Source organism: Lithobates pipiens, unplaced genomic scaffold, assembly GCF_037356315.1.
Source record: "Lithobates pipiens isolate NorthernLeopardFrog02 unplaced genomic scaffold, aLitPip1_a1.2 Scaffold_23, whole genome shotgun sequence".
NCBI lineage: Eukaryota > Metazoa > Chordata > Amphibia > Anura > Ranidae > Lithobates > Lithobates pipiens.
Window position 1 is genome coordinate 80,820,622 of NW_027507785.1, and position 27,677 is coordinate 80,848,298.

The 27,677-nt window shown below is 47.6% G+C and overlaps 1 protein-coding gene across 1 annotated transcript in view; it reads left to right on the forward strand.

Annotated features, from left to right (window-relative positions):
* The first annotated feature begins 19,221 nt into the window (after positions 1-19,221).
* SNTN (sentan, cilia apical structure protein) overlaps positions 19,222-27,677 on the forward strand; it is a 32,688-nt gene continuing 24,232 nt past the window's right edge. The window contains exon 1 of the mRNA XM_077451939.1: positions 19,222-19,346. Within this exon, the coding sequence (XP_077308065.1) occupies positions 19,336-19,346 (11 nt within the window). The 5' untranslated portion in view covers positions 19,222-19,335. The remainder of the gene's footprint in view (positions 19,347-27,677) is intronic.

Sequence of the window (27,677 nt, forward strand, 5' to 3'; positions counted from 1 at the left end):
TGCTGCTGTCAGTGCTGTATATCACGGTGCTGGTATTAGTGCTTTATGTCACACTGCTGATGTCAGTGCTCTCTATCACGGTGCTGTTGTCAGATCACTCTATCACGGTGCAGGTGTCATTGCTGTATGTCACGCTGCTGATGTCAGTGCTCTCTATCACGGTGCTGGTGTCAGATGACTCTATCACGGTGCAGGTGTCATTGCTGTATGTCACGCTGCTGATGTCAGTACTCTCTAATCACGGTGCTGCTGTCAGTGCTGTATATCACGGTGCTGGTGTTATTGCGTTATGTCACACTGCTGATGTCAGTGCTCACTATCACGGTGCTGTTGTCAGATGACTCTATCACGGTGCAGGTGTCATTGCTGTATGTCACGCTGCTGATGTCAGTGCTCTCTATCACGGTGCTGGTGTCAGATGACTCTATCACGGTGCAGGTGTCATTGCTGTATGTCACGCTGCTTGTGATCATCTCCTGCACCCTCTTCTTTGCCTACCCTGACCTTCCCTCTCCTCCATTGCCTTCATGTGCTCCACAGTCCTGAATTGTCACAACAATTTCCCATATAAAAAAAGAATGCTTGTAGTTGTCGATCCCAGATTCACCTCATACATGTGTTATGTCATTGGCCATGTGGTGGGACTATGTTTGCACAGCTAGTAATTATTTTGTGGCTGCAAATCTGACCTGTAGGTTTGCAAAGTTCGCCTCCCATTGAAGTCAATGGGGCCCGCCGCGAACGTTCCGGTTCGCGAACTATCGGCCGCGTTCGCGGTCCGCGTTCGCGAAACGTCCCGTCGGAAGTTCGTCCATCACTAATCTTAATCCCCATCTGAATTTTAGTCCTCTATGCAGCTTTAGGTCTTGCTGAAATTCCTGATACTTCACAGCCATTCCTGGTTTTGTTCTTCTGTTATATATTTCGAGGTGCTCATCCCTCTACATCTGTGTTCTTCCGGAGCTGGTTAATCCCCGGTGGTTGCTATTGGGTGTACCCCTATTGAGATCATAGTTGTTGTTTTTTTATTATTATTATTATTTTCTTTTTCACTTCTTTTTCCCTTTCTCAACCGTATGTTAGTGATGGTCCAGGGAGCCACGGAATGATCCGACCCCAAGGGGAGGGGTAATGAGGGGCGGGCATGACCTGGTGCCTGGGAGCCAATAGAAGCGAGGGAAGTGGGAATTAACTGAGAGAAGCGAGGGGGCGGAGCCATATAAAAAGGGGGCGGAGCTTATACGGGGCCAGTACACGTGGAGAGTTCACAGGAGGAGGCAGCTTTTATCACTGCTCCTCCACACTCAAAATGGCGGCGATCGAGGCGGCGCTGGCGAGATTGCGGCCGCAGGCGGCGGTGAGGGGGCCGGAATGGCTGACCAGGCAAGTGCAGGAGCTTCTGGGGGATAGTGCTAAAGTGGGGGGCGGCGGAGGGACTGTACAGCGGGCCCGGCGGTCTCGGCCGCCGGCGCGATTTTCGCCAGGCCCCGCCCCTCGGCCACCTCGTGAACGGCGGAGCCCGGGGAGGGACGGCTCGGTCCCCCCGGCTAAGAAGAGACAACAGGAGTGTCGGGGCTCAGGGCGGTCGACACGCCGCCGGCCCGCCCCGGGGAGCGGGGCCACAGGCAGTATCTGCGCTGGTTCCCCGTCTCGCAGCCCGGCAACCAGTCGCGTGGGGGAGCTCGGGGGGGGCCCCAGCACGTCGGAGTTCGGGTGGAAGAGGTGCCAGGGGCGGAAGACGGCATCAGGAGTGTCGTGAGGAAGCTGCAGACAGGGGGGAAGGGGCGCAGACCTGCGGATGGCCAAGCGGGGCTCCGCGGGGGACACGTGGAGGCGAAGGGCGGTACGGGGGGGCACCCCAGGTCCGGTTCTCACCGCCGGTCTGGGAGTGCGCACCCTGTGGAGACACACCTTTCCAGCCGCCGGAGTGATGTGGCCTCTGGGGGGAGATCGCCCAGGGGGCTCCCTTCGCAAGCAGAGGCGGACGTGGCAGAGCAGTCGGAAGGAGAGCTGTCCACGGAAGACGAGGTGGCGGATCCGGCAGTGGAGAGCGGCAGTGCGGCTGTGGGAGCTGTTCCTGGTCGGCCCGGTAAGTCCATGCATAATGTTTTGACTGATGCTTTGCAGGGGTTGCTGGGGGTGGTTCAAGGGGTGCCAACTGGGTCTCCGGCACCGGCGGTGCCGGTGGGGGGGGAGCAGCGGGGGGCGGGGCCTGGCTCGGCTATGCCGGCGCCCGCACCGCAGCTGCAGGGGCTTCTGGACGGCCTGCGGGCATTGGTGGAGAGGTTTGGGGGGGCTCAGGGCACGCCTGCTCTGGCGGCACCGTGGGGGCCGGGTGCGATTCCGGGGGCGGCCGCGGCCGTGTCTGCGGCGGTGGTTGAACCCACGGTACCCGGGGTGGAGGGGCCGGCAGCGAGTGGGGGGGCCGGTGGTGACAAGGTCGCGGAGGTGGCGACGGGTCGGTCGGACGTGGTCAGAATTGGGGATGCGGCATGGTGCGAGGTGTACGTCTGCTTCGAGGGCCCGCTTGGAGCACACCTGAAGCCGGAGGTCCGGGAGAAAATTGCGAAAGGTGAGTACGTGGAGATATTCTCGCTGCTCCCGTTAGAGAAGTTCAATTTGGATCGGGTCAAGCCTAATGACACCAAGAAGGATGACGAGGAAAAGAGGCGTTACCGGTTGATACGTTTGCAAATTGGTTGCAGGCATTCGCGATATTGGCGAGCGTCATTGGGGAAAAGAACCCCGAGCACTGCTCGGCGTTGTTTTGCTACATGGACGCCATCGGAGAGGCCCACAGGGTGTACGGGGGTGTTGCGTGGCTGCGGTATGATGAACAGTTCCGGCAGCGAAAGGCGGTGCGTCAGGAACTGCGGTGGGATCACAAGGACATCAGCCTCTGGATGCGGCTGATGTCCGCGGCCCGGGCCCCGCCTTCGTTTTTCCAGGGGGGGGCCGGGGGTGCAACCTCCTCAGGACTGTCGGCCGGAAAGAAGTGGATGCTTCCTTTCCTAAATAAGTATCCGGACGGGGAGGCGGCGCGACTGCTGGCGGAGGGTTTCCGAGTGGGTTTCCGGATTCCTTGTGACCTGCAGGTGGTGCCGCCGTTGGCACGGAACCTCAAGTCGGCCCTACTGCATCCGTCGGTAGTGGATGACAAGTTGGGTAAGGAGGTTGCGCTGGGTCACATGGGGGGTCCTTTTGAGAAAAAACCTTGGGGGTGTCTTGTGGTGTCTCCGCTGGGGGTTGTCCCCAAGAAGGAGCCGAACAAGTTCCGGCTCATTCACCACTTGTCCTTCCCGAAGGGGGGTTCGGTCAATGACTTCATTGATCCGGAGTTCTGCACGGTGTCTTATACGTCATTTGACGCGGCGGTCCGGTGGGTGTGCGGAAGTACGACCGGGGGGCGCTTATGGCGAAGGCGGACATCGAGTCGGCGTTCCGGTTGCTTCCGGTGCACCCGGACAGTTTCCCGCTGTTGGGTTGTCATTGGAGGGAGCAGTTTTACGTGGACAAGTGTTTGCCCATGGGCTGCTCCGTTTCGTGTTCGGTGTTCGAGCAGTTTAGCTCGTTCTTGGAATGGGTGGTGAGGGATGTCTCTGGCCTCGAATCGATCATTCACTATTTGGACGATTTTCTCTGCATTGGCCCCCAGGCTTCGGCTGTGTGTGCGATTCTTCTTTCCACATTGCAGCACGTCGCAAGCATTTTTGGGGTGCCTTTGGCGGCTGAAAAAACGGAGGGTCCTGTGCAGGTGTTGAGCTTTTTGGGCATAGTGATCGATTCGGAGGCCATGGAATGCAGGCTGCCGTTGGACAAACTGGAGGGCCTGCAGAGGGAGATTCGGGAGGTTCAGGGTCGCCGAAAAGTACAGTTGAAGAGCTTGCAGTCCTTGCTTGGAAAACTGAATTTTGCATGCCGTATTATCCTTATGGGGAGGGTGTTTTGCCGACGGCTGTCGGCTGCGACGGCTGGGGCAAAAGCTCAGACGCACTTCATTAGATTGACAAAGGAACACAGGGACGATTTGGGCGCGTGGCATGAATTCCTGTCCTCTTACAATGGCCGGGCGGTCTGGATGGCCGGGCCGGTGAGCAATTTCGACCTGGAGTTGGTCACCGACGCGGCCGGGTCAACGGGTTATGGTGCGTTTTTTCAGGGCGAATGGAGCGCGGCACCATGGCCGAGCTCCTGGAAGGAGGCAGGTTTCCTGGGCAATTTGGTGTTACTGGAACTCTTCCCGATAGTGCTCGCATTGGAGCTGTGGGGGGAGAGGTGCAAGGATTTGAGATTGCGAATTAACTGTGATAACATGGGGGTGGTGCAGGTGGTGAATCGCATGTCGGCGTCTTCCCCCCCGGTTATTCGAGTTTTGCATCATTTAGTCTTTCGGTGCCTGCGTTTAAACGTGTTCATATATGCCGTTCACATCCCAGGGGTGGATAATTCCTTGGCTGACTCACTGTCTCGTTTCCAGTGGGACAAGTTCAGGGAACTGGCGCCTGGCGCGGCGGTGGACGGACTCCCTTGCCCAGAGTGGATGTGGGCGCTGCCCTTGGAATCGCCGCGGGATGGATACGGCGGTCCGTAAGTGGGACTACCTGGTCGGCATACGAAAGGGTATGGCGGGAATGGCAAGGGTTGGTGGTGGAGGTGTCCTCGGACGGGGATGCCGGAGACTGGCGTTTGCTGGTGCTGTATTTTGTGGTCCGGAATATGGAGGGCGGGTGCTCAGCGGCCGCGATTGACAAGAAAATGGCAGGTTTGTCGTTTCTTTTTAAACTGCTGGGTTCGGAGGATTGGACTAAAGACTTTTGGGTACGGCAGATGCTGCGGGGTTTTCGTAAACAGATTAAGCGGGGGGACGGACAGCGTCCGGTGACGTTCAACCTTTTGGTGGCCATATGCGCGGAATTGGGGTCGGTTTGTGCGTCTAGTTTTGAGGTGCGACTGTTTACTACGGCGTTTTACGGGCCGTTTAGGGTGGGTGAGTTTGTCAGCCCGTCCAAAAAAATACCGGGAGGGCTGTTGGATCAGGACGTGCGGGTGGCGGGGGATAAGGTTTGTTTGCTTATCCGACGATCGAAAACTGACCAGCGGGGTCGGGGTGTGGAGGTTTCGTTGTTTCAGTTACCTGGGTCCCCGGTTTGCCCGGTTGCTGCTGTTCAGGGGTATCGGGGGGTCAGGCCGGGCTGGGAGGGCCCGTTCCTTATGCACGAGGATGGGTCCTTCTTGTCGAGGTTCCAGTTTGTGTCGGTTTTTCGGCGGTGTTTGCGGAATCGAGGTTTAGTGGAGTCGGAGTATGCTTCACACTCCTTCCGCATCGGGGCGGCCACGGAAGCGGCCCGGTGCGGGTTGGACGAGGCATCTGTGCGCAAGATAGGTCGGTGGGAGTCGCGTAGGTTCAGGTCCTACATTAGGCCGCAGTTGGCGGTAGGGTGATAGCGGTAGGGTGGTTGGTTTGGCGTGTGGTTGCCCATACAGGGAGCGGATAACAGCAATATAAAAAAAAAAAAAAATAGGGAAAAACAACAACTTGGTTACAGAGGGATTGGGGTCTTGTGGGACGGCACTGTTGTCTGGTTGATGTGTTTTTGTTTTGTTTTGTTCTCTCCCCGTTTCAGTGTCCGTGTGTGTGGTCTTTTCGTTTCAGATGGAGGTGCACCACGCCTCGTTTGGATCGTGGGCCATTCTTATGTATGTTGGGGGGCCAGGAGAGGTGACATGAGGCCGGATGGGAGGCAGCTGGGGATTTCCAGGAGAGCAGCGGAGTTGCATTGGTTGGGAATCCCGGGCATGCAGTGGGACGGGGTGATGGGTGTGGTGGACAGGTATGTGCTTTTAGACGGGCCCCCGGATGTGTTGGTGCTCCATGCTGGGGGGAATGACCTGGGGTTGCGTAAGGTCCGGGACCTGCTCGTGGACATAAAGGCGGATTTTCTGCGGCTCCGAGAGAGGTTCCCGAACACGATTTTACTCTGGTCAGACATCGTGGCCTGGACGAAGTGGAGGTGGGCTAGATCGGTGGCGAGTATCCAGAAGACACGGATCAGGGTGAATAAGGTGGTGGGAAGGTTCGTGGTCAAGAATGGAGGGTTGGTGATTAGACACAGGGAGCTGGAGTCTAATGTGGGCTTATATTTGAGACGGGATGGCGTACATCTCACGGATGTCGGCATCGACTTGTGGTCCCTGGGTTTGCAAGGGGGCATTCAAACTGCTTTGAGGGTGTGGGGTTGCCCTCAAGGGTAAGGGGGTCACCCTTTCAGGCTGTGGCGTTATCTTTCTAGTGGTCTTTGATGGTGGCGGTAAATGGAGGTGATCTAAAAGGGGTGGGGGGCTCATCAGTAATATGGGGCCCCTCCGGGGTATTCCCGAACGGTGGACGGAATACTGGGTGTTTTTCACTGCAGGAATTGGTTGTCTCCGGGCGGTCACAGCTGGAGGCCTGGTTATGTTAATGGTACCGCAGTGAGGTTGGTTTTTGGTTATAAAGTGGGTCACCGTCAGAGATCACCAGACTGGACTTTGGTTTAAAATCTTGTTTATGGTTGTATATATGTATTTATATATTTATATATTTATATATTTATATACATATCTTTGGAGTGAGTTAAAATTTCGGTGTGTTAATAAAAGGCTGTTGTGGCCAGTTTACTCCAAAGAGAAGGTGTGGTCTCATTATTATTATTAAAGGTTGATAAGGGGCTAGAGGTGTTATGGGGTTAACAATAAGAAAGGGGACATTTGGGCTACGCAGGTCATGTATGGTACATTTTAATATGGATGACGGTACCCACTATATATATGATATCCTTTATCTGGGTATGTCCTTCCAGTTTACAGGTTGGATTTTGGGTAAGTATATCAATTGATGTACTTTATTTGGCCTATGGGCAAAATCTGTTGATAAGCACTCTACCCTGTTGTTCTGTCTTATCGTATATATATTGTCAGGACTTATACTTCAAATGTTGTTCCTTTTTTATCTTTATTTGATACATGTGTGTTTTCTTTTTGTACTATTGTCTCATACAAACTTTCAATAAACAATGATTATTAAAAAAAATATATACACCTGAAATCTTTTTGTTATACAGTAGGTATACATTTGATAAGAGCAAAAAATACCTGTTGATCCTGACAGAGTCCAGTGGACTCCTAACATCCTGTATTCGCTGCCTGTGATGCATTGCCCAGTTTACTTCTGTAGACTAGAGAACATTTCCCCCCTTTGTTATAATGATAAGAAAAGGGGGTGATGTTCCGTAAAAAAAATTATTGCTGGTAGGATAACCAGTTGAAAGAAGAAGGGAAAAAGTATAAAAAAAACCACACAGGTAAGCTGTCATATATTCATTTTTTCTTCTGTTTATAATGAGGTTGATTTACTGAAACTGAAGAGTGCAAAATCTGGTGCAGCTCTGCATAGAAACCCATCAGCTTCCAGGTTTTTTTGTCAAAGCTTAACTGAACAAGCTGAAGTTAGAAGCTGATTAGCTACCATGTACAATTGCACCAGATTTTCCACTCTTTAATTTCAGTGAATCATCCCTATTGAGTTTGTCGCTTTTTAGTTTAACACATTGAGCACAACAAAATAAACAAAATACACATTCCCCAGCAAACAATTTATTCAAATTTTTCACCCCAGCAACTGTAATTCGCAACTTTCAATGCAGGTGGCTTCTGCTCTACCAGTGCTGCTTTCATGAACTTCTAGTCTTCAGTGTAAAGAGTTAACAGTAGGCAGTGTAGTCTCCAGCCAGTCTGTTAGCTAGGAGGAAGGAGGAGCAGTAGAGTGCTTTGCTATCCTAGGCTATGCGGCTGTGTGTTTCTATTGATGCACACAGTGCGGGGGCACATAACTCTAGTCTCTGCATGCAAGGGTGGCTCCACAGGATGCTGCAAGAGAAAGGACCGGAATTCTGGGGAAGCAGTCATCATGACACCAACTTAACCACTTGCCTACCACTGCATGCCGATATACGTCGGCACAATGGCAGCAGTGGGCAAATGGGCGTACATGTACATCCCCTTAAATTGGCGGGGCTATTGGGTGCGCACTCGCGCCCGCTGCATACAGCATGACCGTGCCCGTGGGACCCATGGACTCGATGTCCGCCGATGTCCTGGCGATTGTGTCACGAAGCTGCAGAATGGGGCATTTCCCCGTTCTGCCTTGTGACATGACAGAGGTCACTGCTCCCTGTCTTCGGGAGCAGTGATCGCTGTCATGTGATTGGTAGCCCACCCCCCCCCCACATTTAGAATCCCTCTCTAGGACACACTTGATCGCCCCCTAGTCTTTAACCCCTTCCTTGCCAGTGTCATTTACACAGTAATCAGTGCATTTTTATAGCACTGATCGCTGTATAAGTGACAGTGGTCCCAAAATAGTGTTAAAAGTGTCTAATGTGCCCGCCATAATGTCGCAGTCACGATAAAAATCACAGATCGCTGCCATTACTAATAAAATAAAATTATAATAAAAATGCCATAAAAATATCCCCTATTTTGTAGACGCTATAACTTTTGTGCAAGCTAATCAATATACGTTTATTGCAAGTTTTTTTTACCAAGAAATATGTAGAAGAATACATATTGGCCTAAACTGAGGGAATTTTTTTTTTTATATATATATATATATTTTTTGGGGGGATATTTATTATAGCAAAAAGTAAAAAATATTGTGTTTTTTTTTCAAAATTGTCTGCTTTTTTTTGTTTATAGTGAAAAAAATAAAAGCAACAGAGGTGATCAAATACCACCAAAAGAAAGCTCTATTTGTGGGAAAAAAGGACGTCAATTTTGTTTGGGTGCAACGCCGCAATTGCCAGTTAAAGCGACACAGTGCCGAATTGCAAACGTGCTCTGGTCAGGGAGGGGGTAAAATCTTCAGCCCTTTTCCTGGGCTGAAGCGGTTAAACTGGAAGACAGAAAACAATCATAAGATAAAGCTGCATACTCATTATATCAGCTACTGAAGGTTAGAGATGGCCTTGCGGTTCAAAGCAAATTTTGCGTGTTTGCGATTCGCCAAACCGGCGGACTTTTGGCGCTGTTCGCCCGGCGGACATATGCGTTTACTTTGTGAAAGAACTTTGACCCATGATGACACATACATCATGGGGTACAGGACAGCCAATTGAGACATTTCAGCACATGGACAATTGGACATTCCCCCTACCTTATAAATAGACCTGATCTGGCGGCCATTTTACATTCTGTCTTATGTCAGTGTAGGGACAGGATGCTGTGTTTAGCAGGGAGAGACTGTAGTGATACAAATCACTAGCTATTAGGTCCACAAAAGTCCTTTTAAGGACTGGTATAGGTGTAGTACAGTATATAGGGTTCGGTGCACTGCTGTGCTGGTGATTGCTGAGTGCACTGCTGACTGATTCTGCAGCTGTCTTTTGTCAGTGTAGTGACAGGACACTGTGTGGAGCAGGGACAGTCAGTTTAATCACTAGCTATTACTATTAAGTCCACAAAGGTCCTTTTAAGGACTGGTATAGGTGTACAGTATATAGGGTGCTGGTGCACTGCTGCTGACTGCTGTGCTGGTGATAGCTGCCCGATTCTGCAGCTGTCTTTTATCACTGTAGGGACTGAGGGATAGTCTGCAAATCACTAGCTACTAGTTCCACAAAGGTCCTTTTAAGGACTGGTATAGGTATACAATATATAGGGTTGTACACGTATAATATACTTTCTTCCAATTATAGAAAGAATATTATACTTGACTGCTGTCCGATTCTGCAGCTGTCTTTTATCAGTGTAGGGACCGAGGGACAGTCTGCAAATCAGTAGCTACTAGGTCCACAAAGGTCCTTTTAAGGACTGGTATAGGTGTACAATATATAGGGTTGTGGTGCACTGCTGCTGACTGCTGCCCGATTCTGCAGCTGTCTTTTATCAGTGTAGGGACTGAGGGATAGTCTGCAAATCACTAGCTACTAGGTCCACAAAGGTCCTTTTAAGGACTGGTATAGGTGTACAATATATAGGTTTGTGGTGCACTGCTGCTGACTGCTGTGCTGCCTGATTCTGTAGCTGTCTTTTATCAGTGTAGGGACTAAGGGACAGTCTGCAAATCACTAGCTACTAGGTCCACAAAGGTCCTTTAAAGGACTGGTATAGGTGTACAATATATAGGGTTGTGGTGCACTGCTGCTGACTGCTGTCCGATTCTGCAGCTGTCTTTTATCAGTGTATGGACTGAGGGACAGTCTGAAAATCACTAGCTACTAGGTCCACAAAGGTCCTTTTAAGGACTGGTATAGGTGTACAATATATAGGATTGTGGTGCACACGGACCTTTTTTCTACCTTTGGCTCACTTCCTTGTACAAAAAAAGCACACCGTACTATATGCCCGTACCCTCCTGTTTGAAGAGGTTGAGCGGTGTCATATTTTTGGGTCCCGCATCGAGTTGCTGGTATCAGTGCTGCTGTCAGTCCTCTCTATCTCGGTGCTGGTGTCAGTGCTCTCTCTATCTCGGTGCTGGTGTGGTGTCAGTGCTCTCTATCTCGGTGCTGGTGTCAGTGCTCTCTATCTCGGTGCTGGTGTCAGTGCTCTCTATCACGGTGCTGGTGTCAGTGCTCTCTATCACGGTGCTGGTGTCAGTGCTCTCTATCTCGATGCTGGTGTCAGTGCTCTCTATCTCAGTGCTGGTGTCAGTGCTCTCCATCTCGGTGCTGGTGTCAGTGCTCTCTATCTCAGTGCTGGTGTGGTGTCAGTGCTCTCTATCTCAGTGCTGGTGGCAGTGCTCTCTATCACGGTGCTGGTGTCAGTGCCCTCTATCTCGATGCTGGTGTCAGTGCTCTCTATCTCGATGCTGGTGTCAGTGCTCTCTATCTCGATGCTGGTGTCAGTGCTCTCTATCTCAGTGCTGGTGTCAGTGCTCTCTATCTCGGTGCTGGTGTCAGTGCTCTCTATCTCAGTGCTGGTGTCAGTGCTCTCTATCACTTTGCTGGTGTCAGTGATTTCTATCACGGTGCTGGTGTCAGTGCTCTCTATCTTGGTGCTGGTGTCAGTGCTCTCTATCTCGGTGCTGGTGTGGTGTCAGTGCTCTCTATCACAGTGCTCATGTCAGTGCTCTCTATCTCGATGCTGGTGTCGGTGCTCTCTATCTCAGTGCTGGTGTCAGTGCTCTCTATCACGGTGCTGGTGTCAGTGCTCTCTATCACGGTGCTGATGTCAGGGCTCTCTATCACGGTGCTGGTGTCAGTGCTCTTTATCACGGTGCTGGTGATCATCTCCTGCATCCTCTTCATAGCCTGCCCTGACCTTTACCCTCCTCTATGGCCTTCATGCGGTTCTGAATTATCAAAATTTCACAGATAAAAAAAGAATGCTTGTCGTTGGCGATCCCAGATTCACTTCATACTTTTGTTATGTCAGTGGCCATGTGGTGGGACTATGTGTGCACATAGACAATGGGGCCCGGCTCGAACTTTGCGGTTCGCAATCTTTTGGCCGTGTTCTCGGTTCGCGAAACGTCTCGTCGGAAGTTCGTCCATCTCTACTGAAGGTGTCTTAAAACTGAGAGTTTAATATCACTTTAAGGTAACTATTACTCTGTATTAGGTCACTGCTTTGAATTTGTTATTTTTGCTCAGAGTTAAGCTTTAAAATTTGGCAGTGGTTTCTTGGAAAAGGAAAAAGTTATTTTAAAGCAGAACTTGCACCTTCTGATAAAAACTGTTCTTTCTATCCTCATTATGTTTGGTGCTTGTTGTTGCAGCATAAACCTATTACAAGAGCAATGATCCAGAAAGGCACGGAATGACATTGCAAGTGTTAATGGAGGGCCGGGCATGACAGTGGTGACTAAGGGACACCGAGGGTTAATAATTCCTGAAAAGGAAGAGAGGAAGTCAGGAGGCTGGCTCTCAGGTTAACTTTGTGGAGGAAGGGGAGGAGCCTTATAAAAGGGAGTGGGTGGAGTGGAGAATCAGTCTGGGGAGAGAATCTGGAAGCGGAGGCAGTTTTTTACCACTGCTCCTCTCACAATGGCGGATGTGGCAGAAATCCTGGCGGGACTGAAGCGGGCGGCAGCTGTGATGGGTCCGGAGTGGCTGCGGGACCAAGTGGCATCGATAGCGGTGGATTCGGGGACCGATCGGCGGCAGGGTGAGAGGACACACCGCGCGCGGAGGTTACGGCCTCCGGCGCGTTATTCCCCTGGGCCTGCATCTCGGCTACCTCATGGGGTCCAGAGCCCTGGGGAGGATGGAACAATTCCCCCTGCAAAACGGGTGCTGTGCGATGCGGTAGGCCCCGGGCGGTCAGGACGCCACCAGCCTATCGCAGGGGGCGGGGCCACGGGCCAGCATGGCGCCGCTTCTCCGCAGGGGGGTTTCTGCACTGGGGGCAGGGGGCGGACATGGCGGGCCCAAGAACCGTAGGGGGGGTCGTCCAGCGGACTGGCGGGGAAGAGCTATGGATTCCGGGGGACCGGCAGCAAGGCCGCGAGTTCTGCTCGCCTGGCGTGGGGGCGGAGCTTACCGGACGGAAGGCCGGCTACAGCATCGGGGGCGGGAAGGTCACGGGACTGCTCGAGGGAGGCCCTCAGGTCTGGTCGGTCACGCCGGTCTGAGTCACGGAGTTCGGTCTCGTGGGGGCAGGCCCCATCGGGGTGGAGGAGACGGCCTCGGGAGTCCCATCGCTCGGGGGCTTCCTGCACCATTGGCTGAGGATCGTTCCGATCGTTCTGAGGGAGAACTTTCAGAGGAGGAGGAGCAGACAGCGCCAGTGCGGGAGAGCAGCAGACTGGCAGTGGGACGTGGCCCTGGTCAGCCTGGTGAGTCCATTAACCCTTTGACTTTTTCTAATGCTTTGCAGGATTGCTGGGGGTGGTGCGGGTAGGCACAGGGGTGTCGGTGGTTCCTGCCGCGTAGGAGGGGACTGTGGCTGTGGGCGTGTCAACGGCGGGGACTGCCCCTGCCGGGGACGGGGCCGCAGCACAGGTTAACGATCTTTTGGAGGGTCTACGGGTGTTAGTGGCTAAATTTGATAAGGGACGGAGTCCTGCGGGGCCAGCAGCGCCATGGTCGGCGCTGGGGGTGGGGACCCCCGAGAAGGATACTCGGCAGGCTGGGGGGGGGGCGCCCTCGCTGGCCCCTGTCGTGGCACAGGTGGGGGTGGACCTGACCGTACAGCAGGGGGGGGAGACAGGCACCAAGGAGCCGACAGTGCGGACTGACGTGGTCAGGATCGCGGATGCAGCCTGGTGCGAGGTTTATGTGTGCTTTGAGGGGCCGCTGGGAGCGCACTTGAAACCGGAGGTTCGCACGATGATAGCAAAGGGCGAGTATGTAGAAATCATCTCGCTGCTCCCCTTGGAGAAGTTTAACCTGGACAGGGTTAAGCCAGATAGTTCTAATAAGGAGGATGAGGAGAAGCGGCGGTATCGGTTGATTCCGCTGACTTTTCCGAACTGGCTCCAGGTGTTCGCCATCTTGGCTAGCGTTATTGGCGAGACTCACCCCGAGCAGTGCTCGGCCCTCTTCTGCTATATGGATGCCATTAGGGAAGCGCATAGGGTTTATGGGGGAGTTGCATGGCTGCGGTATGACGAGCAATTCCGTCAGCGGAAGGCGGTCCGGGCGGAATTGCGTTGGGACCACAAGGACATCAGCCTCTGGATGAGGCTTATGTCTTCTGTGCGGGCCCCGCCTCAGTTTCTTCAGGGGGGGCTGGGAGTGCATCGTCCTCAGGGCTGCCGGGCGGAAAGAAATGGGGGGTCTGCTGGCAGTTCAATGAGGGAGCCTGCAAGTTTGGGGGTGGGTGCAAGTTTAAACACGAGTGCTCAGGGTGTGGGGGAGCCCACATGCTGTCCAAGTGTTTCAAGAGAGGGAAGCGGTCTGGAGACGCTGCGCAAAAGAGGGAATGACGCCGGTGAAGGTGGAAAGGATGCTTCCTTTTCTAAGTAATTATGCGGATAGGGCAGCGGCGAGTCTATTGGCTTCGGGTTTTCGGGACGGGTTCAAAATTCCTTGTTCTTTGGCGGTGGTTCCGCCAGTGGCAGGGAATTTGAAGTCGGCCATGGAGCACCCGGGGGTGGTGGACAAAAAATTGGGAAAAGAGGTGGCGTTGGGCTGTATGGGGGGCCCCTTTGCGTCTAAGACTTGGGCGGACTTGGTGGTTTCCCCATTGGGAGTTGTGCCCAAGAAGGAAGCTTCTAAGTTTCGGCTGATCCACCACTTGTCCTTTCCAAAAGGGGGTTCGGTCAATGCCTTTATTGACCCAGATGCGTGCACGGTTTCCTACACGTCCTTTGACACGGCAGTCCGCTGGGTGCGCCGGTATGAGCGGGGAGTGCTTATGGCAAAAGCTGACGTTAAGTCAGCTTTTTGTCTGCTTCCGGTGCATCCGGACAGCTTTCGGTTGTTGGGGTGCCGTTGGCGGGACCAATTCTATGTGGATAAGTGCCTGCCAATGGGTTGCTCCATTTTGTGTGCGTTTTTTGAGTCGTTTAGCACTTTTTTGGAAAGGTTGGTGCGGGACGTGTCAGGGCTAGACTCGGTTATCCACTATCTGGATGACTTTTTGTGCATTGGGCCGCCTGCCTCCGCTGTGTGTGCGATTCTCCTTTCCACGTTGCAGCACATCGCGGGCAGGTTCGGAGTGCCAGTGGCGGAGGATAAAATGGAAGGCCCGGCATACAATGGTAGGGCCATGTGGATGGCCGGCCCGTGAGTAATTTTGATGTGGACCTGGTGACGGATGCGGCCGGCTCATCGAGCTATGGGGCGTACTTTCGGGGACAGTGGAGTGCAGAGCCCTGGTGTTGCTGGAACTCTTCCCAGTAGTACTGGCGTTGGAGCTGTGGGGGGGAGGAATTTAAGGATTTGAAATTGCGCATAAACTGCGACAATATGGGGGTGGTACAGGTCATTAATCGAATGTCGGCTTCCTCGCCTCCGGTTATTAGACTGTTGAGACAATTGGTTTTCAGGTGTTTGCAGTTGAACATTTTTGTTTATGCTGTGCACATTCCGGGGGTGGAAAACTCATTGGCGGATTCCTTGTCTCGTTTTCAGTGGGACAAGTCCTGGAGTTTGGCGCCGGGCGTGGAGGAGACGGGGGTTCCTTGCCCGGCTTGGATTTTTGAGCTACCTTTTGAACCGCCGCAGGATGGATCCTGCGGTCCGTGAGTGTATCTACTTGGGCGGCTTACTCGAAGGTTTGATCCCAGTGGGTAGAGTTGGTGCAGGAGGTTGGGGCGAGTGATCGGGGAGCCGATCGGCGACTGTTGGTGCTGTACCTGGTGGTCAGGAACATGGAGAAGGGGGTGTCGGTCACGGTCACTGACCGGAAACTGGCGGGTTTGGCCTTCTTCTTCAAATTGCTTGGGGGGGTGGATTGCACGAAAGATTTTTGGGTACGGCAGGCGATGAAAGGTTATCGGAAACAGCATAGGACAAAGGACGCAAGGCGGCCAGTCACGTTTGCTAATTTGGTGGCTATATGTGAGCGGTTGCGGTTTGTTTGTAGATCACGATATGAGGTGTTGCTGTTTACAGCAGCGTTCTCATTGGCGTTTTACGGGGCGTTCAGGATTGGGGAACTGGTCAGCCCTTTCAAAAGGGCTGCGGGGGGTTTGTTGGAACAGGATGTGTGGGTGGACGAGGATCGGGTTGCGCTTCGGTTGCGCAGGTCAAAGACTGACCAGCTGGGGAAGGGGACGGTGGTTTCGCTGTATGCGCTGCTGGGTTCTGGTGTCTGCCCTGTTGCGGCAGTACGGGAGTTTTGCAAAGTTAGGACAGGTGGGGATGGCCCCTTTTTGCGTCATGTGGACGGTTCATTTCTGTCCAAGTTCCAATTCGTTTCAGTCTTCTGGAAGTGCTTATCGGAAGTGGGGTTGGATGGCAAAGCTTATGCGTTGCACTCCTTCCGCATCGGGGCGGCCACTGAGGCTGCCAGGTACCGGTTGGACGAAGCTGCAGTTCGAAGGATTGGGCGGTGGGAGTCACGGAGGTTCCGGACATATGTGCGGCCGCAGTTGGCAGTGGATTGAATTTTTCTCAGTTCCTGGGTTAAGTTGGGATGTGGGGGATAATGGTTGATGGTTGTGTAAAGTTTTATTACGTGTGTCATGATCGTTGTTTTGTTATGGTTTTGTTCCAGATGGAGGTCCTGAATGCCTCGTCTGGATTTTGGGGCATTCCTATGTTTGTTGGGGGGCCAGGAGAGGTGACGCACGACCGGATGGACGGCAACTGGGTATTTCCAGGAGGGCGGCATGTGTGAAATGGCTTGGTTTTCCAGGGATGCATTGGAAACGAGTGATGAGGGAAGTGGAAAGGTTTGCGGGGAGGGACAGACCCCCCGATGTGTTGGTGATCCACGCTGGGGGCAATGATTTGGGGATTCGCAAAGTAAGGGACATAATGGCGGACATAAAGGCGGACTTTATTCGTCTGCGGGTGAAGTTTCCGGGTACCATTCTGTTATGGTCTGATATTGTGGCCAGAACAGTGTGGCGGTGGGCCCGGTCGGAGGTGAGCATTGAAAAAAACAGGATTAGGATCAATAAGGTGATTGGGAGGTTTGTGGCAAAAAATGGGGGGATCGTGGTCCGACACCGGGAGTTGGAGGTTAATGTTGGGCTTTATTTACGGAAGGACGGTGTTCACCTTTCGGATGTGGGCATTGACCTTTGGTCCCTTGGTTTGCAGGAAGGGATTAGGAAGGCCTTGCAGGTGTGGGGTTCCCCTCAAGGGTGAGGTGGTCCCCCTTTTGGGCTGTGGCGGTGTTCCTGGTGGTCTTTGACGGTTGACGGTAAATCAGAGGTGATCTGATGGGGTGAGGGGCTCATCAATAGTATCGGCCCCTCTGTTGTATTCCAGAACGGTGGATGGAATACTGGTATGTGTCACTGCGGGAGGTTGTCTCCGACCGGCTACAGGTAGAGGCCTGGAAAAGTTAAATGGGTACCGCAGTGACTTTTGGTGTTTGGTGGAGTTATGGGTCACCGTCAGAGATCATCAGGATGGGCAGGTTATGGTTGTTGTGTTAATGTTGTATATATATATATTTATTGATTATTTATATATATATATATATATATATATATATATATTTATATATATATATATATATAATATATATATTTTTTTTTTTGGAGTGTTGATAAGTTGTTAATAAAGGCTGTTGTGGCCATTTTACTCCAAAGAAAGGTGTGGTCTCATCTGTTAATGGGTTTAACGGTAAGGGGAAGGTAAAAGGTTGGAGAGTAATTAGTTTATGGGGTATAAGGGAACATTTAGGCTACACTGGTCAAGAAAGGCACGGAATGACACTGCAAGTGTTAATGGAGGGCCGGGCATGACAGTGGTGACTAAGGGACCGAGGGTTAATAATTCCTGAAAAGGAAGAGAGGAAGTCAGGAGGCTGGCTCTCAGGTTAACTTTGTGGAGGAAGGGGAGGAGCCTTATAAAAGGGAGTGGGCGGAGTGGAGAATCAGTCTGTGGAGAGAATCTTGAATAGGAGGCAGTTTTTCCCATCCTCCCTCCCTATATATATAAGGTTTCGTGGTCTTTGGTATGGTATTTTCGCTCTGTTTGTTTCTTTCAGGTGTCGTTTGAAGGTCGTCATGACAGCAAAAAAGAGGTCTTCGACGTGGCGGTGTTCCTGGTGGTCTTTGACGGTTGACGGTAAATCAGAGGTGATCTGATGGGGTGAGGGGCTCATCAATAGTATCGGCCCCTCCGTTGTATTCCAGAACGGTGGATGGAATACTGGTGTGTGTCACTGCGGGAGGAGGAGGCCTGGAAAAGTTAAATGGGTACCGCAGTGACTTTTGGTGTTTGGTGGAGTTACGGGTCAGCGTCAGAAATCACCAGGATGGGCAGGTTATGGTTGTTGTGTTAATGTTGTATATATATATATATATATATATATTTATTGATTATATATATATATATATATATATATATATATATATATATATATATATATATATATATATATATATATATATATAGATAGATATTTTGTTGGAGTGTTGATAAGTTGTTAATAAAGGTGGTTGTGGCCATTTTACTCCAAAGAAAGGTATGGTCTCATCTGTTAATGGGTTTAAAGGTAAGGGGAAGGTAAAAGGTTGGGGAGTAATTAGTTTATGGGGTATAAGGGAACATTTAGGCTACACTGGTCATGCTTTGTCCTCTTCTTCTCTGCCACTCTTCTGCTGCAGGTTCCGTTCTGCACCATCTATGCCATCTTTTTTTTTTTTTCTCCATCATCAAGGACCAGCTCTCTCTATCTGATTTTTTTTAGCTGGCCATATGATGACATGGTGCCAGGAGCAAGATGCTGCAGGAATTCATGGGAAATGGAGACTACAGCCTCCTGGGATGTGAGTTATTCCCAGAGGCAATGGGAGGGGAAAATACATGTCAACCTTGCCTAGGTCACAAATGAAAAAATGGAAAGGAGCCAATAAACGATCCAAAAAACAGGTATGATGATAAAGAAAGTTTAACAGATACAAAGGTTCAAGACAATATAATTAATCATGTAATAATAATGTATTTTGTTTGAAGTGTGGTGTTCTGCTCTTCCTTAGTCTTGCTTATTTGGTTATTAGCTATAAAATGAAAAAAATATATATATATATTTTAGAAAGAGGGAAGTGGGAAGGAAGGAGATGAAAGATTTAATTTTTGGTGGAATTTCCACTTTAAATATCTGCAGGGATCCCTAATAACAGGTATAATCTAATAATACAATTAGAGAATGGCTGTATGCTTGAATATCATCTACCATCTCTAACTGGTGTTATGGTAGCCAGAAAACTACATCTCACTTAGCCATTCACAAAACTAAAGCTGTTTCATCAGTTCTTATTTACATTAACAATAGCATGTTTGCATTGACAGTTTATTAACCAAAATTGAATCTACTTGAAGCTAACCTTAGCTAATCCATAGTTCTCTAGCTTGACTTGAACTGTATTAAATGTATTTATTCCTATTTGTTAATAACAATGCATTCTTCAGCAGTTACCCAGCAGTCAAACAAATGACTATTACCACACCTTTAGCTGGCTCTGACCATGAACATTGTATACCATTGGCAGCTTTTCTTCTTAGACAAAGCTAAATAAACCTTGGACACGTTCAGTAAATATAATTAATGCACTGTGTACACTTTGCACAGTCCGTGTTTTCTAAAGCAGCAGTTGCTTAGCAAAATTACCAAGTCAACAAAAAATCAGGCAGAGTAAAAAAAACAAAAAACAAGACGTAATTATGATTTATCCTGCTGCAGCGTAGAAGAATTTCCATTAGATCCCAAAGAACGCACCAACTCAGAAACATGCCAAAGAGGTAATGTAGGGGTTAATTCTTCATTAATGGGAGGGTGGCTTATACGCTACCACAAAGGATAGCTTCATAATTATATTATATATATTCGGAGGTGTACCACTAGCTAATCTGATCTCAGAGTCCCAATAGGCATCCCTTGAGCGACAGGCATAGGTTACTTATTCGAGTTAGCTATTCATGGCTTGAGGAACATATGATTTACTTCCAGAGGAAAATCTGAGCATTTTCTAGAAATACATTTATAGCCACTTTGTGTATAAAAACGGTATATGTATGTATATATATATATATGTATATATATATATATATATATATATATATATATATATAGATACTATACTATACTGTAGATACCTATATGTGTGGATATATGAATGTGAATATATATATATATATATGTGTGTGTATTTATATATATATATATATATATATATATATATATATATATATATATATATATATACACACAGTATATAGCCCAAGAAAGAGAGCGGCACTCACTGGTTTTGAGAATGGTGAATGCGCAGTGAAAATTGAATTTTGACAAGGCACAGGCTCGTCTTCCCCCTGAGTGCTGCTCTCGCTTTTTAACTGTATGCACTAAAGGCTTTGCTGTGTGCAGGAGCAACCACTGAATTTAATATTTTAATATTTATATATGCATGTGTGTATTACTGTATATATGAATTCAAAATAGAAAAAAAAAAAAAAAAAAAAAAAAATATATATATATATATATATATATATATATATTACATTAAAACCTTGGATTGTGAGCATAATTCGTTTCAGAAATATGCGTGTAATCCAAAGCACTTGTATATCAAAACGAATTTCCCCATAAGAAATAATGGAAACTCAAATGATTCATTCCACAACCATTTATTCATCTGTGTGAAAGTATTAGCCCTTGTACACACGGTCGGACATTCCGATGGACAATGTCTGATAGGACCATGTTGTCGGATAATCCGACAGTGCGTGGGCTCCATCGGTCTGTTTCCGTCGGAGTATCCGACGGACCAAGTTTTCCAGCTGGGCTATAAAATTTTTCGACAACATGATCCGATCGGACTTTGTCCAATCATGTGTAGAGAATTCTGATCAGACAAAGTGCCACGCATGCTCAGATCAAATTCCTACACCAATGCTATTGGCTACTAGCCTGAACATAGTCCCGTCTTAACGAAATAACGTAATCACGTTAAGTATGATCAGATTTTCTGACAACTTTGTCCGACTGTGTGTATGCAACAGTTTCGGACAAAATCCGTCAGACAAAATCCGACGGATTTGGTTGTCGGAATGTCTGACCATGTGTACAAGAGCTTAGAGTCTACAAGCTATGGTGCAAAACATAGAAAATTGATCACATCTGATGTACTGGCAGCCTCATTTCTTGAGACCCTAACAAGCCAGGAAAGTATAAATGACCCCCAAATGACCCCTTATTACAAAGTAGACATTCAAAGGTATATAGTAACAGGCATGGTGAGTTTTTTGAAGTTGAGATTTTTTCCCACAATTCTTTGCAAAATTAAGTTGTTTTTTTCCCCACAAAATTGTCATTGTAATAGGTTATTTCTCTCACATGGCATGTGCATACCCCAAAAGACACCCCAAAATACATTCTGCTACTCCTCCTGAGTATGACAATACCACATGTGTGGGACTTTTTCCCTGCCTGGCCACATACAGAGGCCCAACATGCAGGGAGCACCATCAGGTGCTTTAGGAGTATAAATTACACATCTAATTTGTTGACTACCTATTACAATTTTGAAGATCCTGGAGCACCAGGACAATGGAAACGCCCATAAAATGACCCCATTTTGGAAAGATTACACCCCAACGTATAATCTATGAGTCAGAATGAGTCTTTTGAACAGTTCATTTTTTTCCTGAAGGTTTTGAAAAATGTGGGAAAAAAATCAAAACGCATTTTTTTTACACAAAGTTGTCGGTTTATAAGATATTTCCGAAACATGGCATTTACATAGCAAAAGTGACACCCCAAAATACATTCTGCTAATCCTCCTAAGTATAACGATACCACATGTGTGAGACTTTTACACAGCCTGGCCACATACAGAGGCCCAACATTGAAGTAGCACCTTCAGGCATTCTAGGAGCATAAATTACAGGACAATGGAAATGCCCACAAAATGACACAATTTTGTAAAGCTAACATCCCAATATATAATCTGTTAGGCATAATGAGTCTTTTGAACGGTTCATTTGTTTGCAGAAGCTTTTGGAAAATGTGGAAATAAAGGAAAGTGCTTTTGTTTTACACAAAGTTGATTGTTTATAAGATAAGATATTTCCAACACATAGCTTTTACATAGCAAAAATGACACCCCAAAATACATTCTGATGCTCCTTCTGAGTATGGCGATACCAAATGTGTTTTACACAGCCTGGCAACATACAGATGCCCAGCATAGCCCTGCTGAGCAAAGGGTAAACAAAAGATTACCTGTGGTTTTAGTAGCGCAGTTGTCCACAGGAGGATAGCAATGGTCCAGGCAGCAGACAGGGACTTAGTCAGCAACAGCGAACACATTTGTCCAGGCAGCAGGCAGGGATACTGTCCATATACAGTCCAGGATCAGTGCAGGCAGAGATATGGTCCATGTGGTGTGGTGAGTGTGACAGGCAGAGGCATGATGGCAGTAAGTCCTACAGGCAGCAGGCAGAAGTAGGGCCTCTTTCAGGACAGAATGGGGACAGGGGTAGAGGCTTCTCCCACCCAAATCTCTTTGAAGCCTCAGAGTCTCCAGACCCTAATCTAGGAATGAGAAAACAAAAATATAGTTTTCTTTATCCAGAAAAACAATTCAGGAGTCCCTATGTTGAATCCCACTAGTCCAGTAGCAGGGTATAAGATTAGTCCAAGAGGCAGGCAAAAAACATGGTCAAACAGTCCAGGGTTGGTTCCACATCAGGCAGAGGTATGTACAAAAGTGGAAGGCAGAAGTGTGGTTGAATAACTGTTCAGATCAGGCAGAGGTATGTACAGAATCGGCAGGCAGCAGTGGCATAAGGGGTGTGAAGGTAAATGACAGGAACTGAGGATTACTTTTAACATACTTCACTAATAATTTACTGAAGTATGGTAACAGCGGAGTTACCATACTGTCAGATTCAGGCTCTATCAGATTCAGGCTCAGAATACAAACCGGTAGACAGCAGCAGCATCCTGACAGATAGCTCTGATGATGGAGTAGTGGTCCCTGCCAAGGTCAGGCGTACCTGACCCCATTCATCTGCTGTTCTTAAAGTGTAAGAACCACAGGCCTCTCATATGGAGTAGAGAGCCAGTAATAGTGCCGCTCATCCTTCTAGTGAACTGGCAAGCACCAGCGGCCTAGAACATCCTGGTCATACATCCAACACTGCAGTAACACTTGGTGATGTGGCGAGTCCCATAAGTGCAGTTCAAGCTGGTGCGGTGGCTAGCACAAGTAGTGTTCCACAGCCACCAAGAAGACAAACACAGGCCCGTCAAGCCCATAGTGCCCTTCCCGCTGCATTTGCCAATCCAAATTGGGAACCCACCACTTTTGCATCACCCATACTTCCCCCATTCACTGGCCAACCCAGAATTCAGGTGGAAACAGTTGATTTTATATGTATATTTATTCCAGACATGTGCACAACAAAAAAATTTGTTTAGTTTGATTTCGATCCTTTACATTTCCGTTGATTCGTAACGATTCATAATGTTACTTTATTTATTGTTAACCGTTATTTTCTTAGCAAGTACGCCATTCAGCTGAAGTATGGTTTTAGCTAGTATCACTCAGAACTACACTGTAATCCTGAACCCAGCGTTCAAATGGAACAAAATTAACTGCACTTCCAGCTGCTGTTATAAAATAAAAACAAGTAAAATATATACATGCCTAATTTAAAATCAAGCATTAACAGCACTTCTTATGAATACAAACTATCCACCAATATAATATTTCATATAGTGCAAAAATCAGAACCCCTTATAGCTTGCTTATTAAAAACAAAATAAAAATGGGATCCGATTCCTACTAGAACTGTCCATCAGTCCATCTATATATTTAGAGGAATATAATAAGACATGCAATGAGTCCTTTCTTCCTGTTGGCAGTTCAGTCAAAAGAAAGCAAAGAAGAGGAAGAAAACTTCTAATCCACCAGAGATTAAAAAGCATACTCCTTCAACAGCTACACCTTCACCAATCCACCTTGTGCGCACCCTAGTGCTTCTTCTTACCAGAGGTGCTATTTTCACAGGGCCTGTATGATCCTATATCACTTGCATCTGTCGCTCATGGGCACTTCAGCACTCCATATTAGGCAGAGGTCATTGAGGTGGTTAATTACATGTAAAAATACAAGGGGATGCTTTCCATAGTGTTAAATAAAAAAAAGCACCCCTGTCTCTCTGTGCTCACACGCAAAGGCGAAAGCAAGCATCGGTCTCGTGTCGTATGTAAACAGCAATTTACTTTAACCCTTTCATGACTAAGCCTATTTTTGGAATTTGGTGTTTACAAGTTAAAATCCATATTTTTTGCTAGAAAATTACTTGGAACCTCCAAACATTATATATATATATATATATATATATATATATATATATATATATATATATATTTTAGCAGAGACTCTAGAGAATAAAACGGCGATTGTTGCAATATTTTATGTCATACGGTATTTGCGCAGCAGTGTTTTAAACGCAACTTTTTGGGAAAAGCGTCACTTTCATGAATAAAAAGAAAACGAAACAGTAAAATTAGCCCAATTTTTTGGCATAATGTGAAAGATAATGTTACGTTGAGTAAATAGATACCAAACATGTCACACTTTATAATTGCACGCACTCGTGGATTGACGACAAAGTACGGTACCTAAAAATCTCAATAGGCGGTGCATTAATTTTTTTTTACGGTTACCAGGTTAGCGTTGCAGAGGAGGTCTAGTGCTAGAATTATTGCTCTTGTTCTGATGATCGTGGCGATACCTCACATGTGTGATTTGAACACCGTTTACATATGCGGGCGCGACTTCCGTATGCATTTTCTTTGCTTTGCCAGCTCGCGGGGGGCGGCGGGCGCTTTAAAAAAATATATATTTTTTTAATTTATTTATTTGAATATGAATAAATTGTTTTAAAAAAAAAATAATTTGATCACTTTTATTGCTGTCACAAGGAATGTAAACATCCCTTGTGACAGTAATAGGTGGTGACAGGTACTCTTTATGGAGGGATCGGGGGTCTAAAAGACCCCACACCCCTCCTTTACACTTCAATGTATTCAGATCGCCGAAAACGGCGATTCTGAATACCGTATATCTTTTTAAAACCGGAGCCATTGGCAGCCGAGTAAACAGGAAGTGATGTCATGACGTCGCTTCTGTGTTTACGATTAGGATACTGGAACGAAGCCGATTACGGCTTTGTTCCAGTTCCTCCCCGGCAGCCGGAGGCGCCAGATCTTGAATCTTGAACGTCCCCTCCCGCTCCTCCAGCATAACAGCCGAGCGGCTTTTAGCTGCTTCGGTTGTTATGGCTGGAAAGTCAATCGCCCGCTGAAAAAAAACGGTACCGGGATGATGCCTGCAGGTGCGGGCATCATCCCGGTATACCCCCCAGAAGCCAAGTACGTACATCTGCGTACGCTCGGCGGGAAGGGGTTAATCTAAAGAGGTAACCTGTAAAGGCATTTAAAGGCTTTTAAAAATGCAATGTTTGTCGTTGTCGTTTTGTAGTTTGTCGCCGCTGCACGTTTGTGCGCAATTTTAAAGTATGTGGTGTTCTGTATCCATGTACTTGCCACAAGGTCATCTTTTTTATTTCATCAAACATTTGTGCAATATAGTGTGTTTTAGTGCATTAAAATAAAAAAAAGTGTTATTTTCCCCCCAAAAATTGCGTTTGAAAAATCGCTGCGCAAATATTGTGTGGAAAAATTACAACACTCACCATTTTAATATGTAGGGCCTTTGCTTTAAAAAAAATATATAATATTTGGAGGTTCAACATAATTTTCTAGCAAAAAAAATCATATTTTTCCATGTAAACAAAAAGTGTCAGAAAGGGCTTTGTCTTCAAGTGGTTAGAAGAGTTGGGGATGTGTGACATAAGCTTTTAATATTGTGCAAAAATGCCAGGACAGTTCAAACCTCCCCAAATGACACCTTTGTGGAATGTAGACAACCCAAGCTATTTGCTGATAGGCATGTTGAGTCCATGGAATATTTTATATTTTATTTTGCCACAAGTATCGGGAAAATTACAAACTTTTTATTTATTTTTATTTTTTGGCACACTTTCTGTCCACTTAATTATAGCATCAGGCTTACTTTATCCAGCACCTGAGAGATTGGTGTCAAAATTTACCAGTCCTGAGCTGAGATGTTCTCCCTATACAGTGGTGTGAAAAAGTGTTTGCCCCCTTCCTCATTTCCTGTTCCTTTGCATGTTTGTCTCACTTAAGCGTTTCGGAACATCAAACCAATTTAAACAATAGTCAAGGACAACACAAGTAAACACAAAATGCAATTTGTAAATGAAGGTTTTTATTATTAAAGGTGAAAAAAAATCCAAACCATCATGGCCCTGTGTGAAAAAGTGATTGCCCCCCTTGTTAAAACATACTATAACTGTGGTTGTCCACACCTGAGTTCAATTTCTCTAGCCACACCCAGGCCTGATTATTGCCACACCTGTTCACAATCAAGGCATCACTTAAATAAGAGCTGCTTGACACAGTAAGGTCCACCAGAAGATCCTTCAAAGCTACACATCATGCCGAGACCCAAAGAAATTCAGGAACAATTGAGAAAGAAAGTAATTGAGATCTATCAGTCTGGAAAGGGTTATAAAGCCATTTCCAAAGCTTTGGGAATCCAGCGAACCACAGTGAGAGCCATTATACAAATAGCGAAGACATGGAACAGTGGTGAACCTTCCCAGGAGTGGCCGGCCGCCCAAAATTACCCCAAGAGCGCAGCGACGACTCATCCAAGAGGTCACAAAAGACCCCACAACAACGTCCAAGGAACTGCAGGCCTCACTTACCTCAGTTAAGGTCAGCGTTCATGCCTCCACCATCAGGAAAAGACTGGGCAAAAATGGCCTGCATGGCAGAGTTCCAAGGAGAAAACCACTGCTGAGCAAAAAGAACATCAAAGCTCGTCTCAATTTCTCCACAACACATCTTGATGATCCCCAAGACTTTTGGGACAACATTCTGTGGACCGATGAGACAAAAGTGGAACTCTTTGGAAGGTGTGTGTCCAAGTATATCTGGCGTAGAAGGAACACTGCATTTCATAAAAAGAACATTATACCAACAGTAAAATATGGTGGTGGTAGTGTGATGGTCTGGGGCTGTTTTGCTGCTTCAGGACCTGGAAGACTTGATGTGATAAAAGGAACTATGAATTCTGCTGTCTACCAAGAGATCCTGAAGGAGAATGTCCGACCATCTGTTTGTGTACTCAAGCTGAAACGAACTTGGGTTCTGCAGCAGGACAATGATCCTAAACACACCAGCAAGTCCACCACCGAATGGCTGAAGAAAAACAAAATTAAGACTTTGGAGTGGCCTAGCCAAAGTCCTGACCTGAATCCTATTGAGATGTTGTGGTATGACCTTAAAAAGGCCGTTCATGCTCGAAAACCCTCTAATGTAACTGAATTAGGACAATTCTGCAAAGATGAGTGGGCCAAAATTCCTCCAGGACGCTGTAAAAGCCTCATTGCACGTTATCGCAAACGCTTGGTTGCAGTTGTTGCTGCTAAGGGTGGCCCAACCAGTTATTAGGTTTAGGGGGCAATCACTTTTTCACACAGGGCCATGATGGTTTGGATTTTTTTTCACCTTTAATAATAAACACCTTCATTTACAAATTGCATTTTGTGTTTACTTGTGTTGTCCTTGACTATTGTTTAAATTGGTTTGATGTTCCGAAACACTTAAGTGTGACAAACATGCAAAGGAACAGGAAATGAGGAAGGGGGCAAACACTTTTTCACACCACTGTATATTCAATATTTTATTGTGGTTACATGCTGCGTTTTATAGTGGGGCATTATTGTGCCTCTGTTCTCTTCAGTGTTAATGCAAACCTGGGCTTAGTTTCGGATGGCCAATAATAGACATTTATCCTATTCAGGAGGTTATCTTCCTGTCCTGAATCACATTTCTGGAGGTCTATCATTGTGTAACAGTAAATTTTTTCCAGCCTCCCCTTTTTACCATTATGTAAACAAGCGGATTTTCTGTCGGAAAAATCTTGGATTGTTTTTTCCGATGGAATTCCGCTCAAGTTTGGCTTGCATACA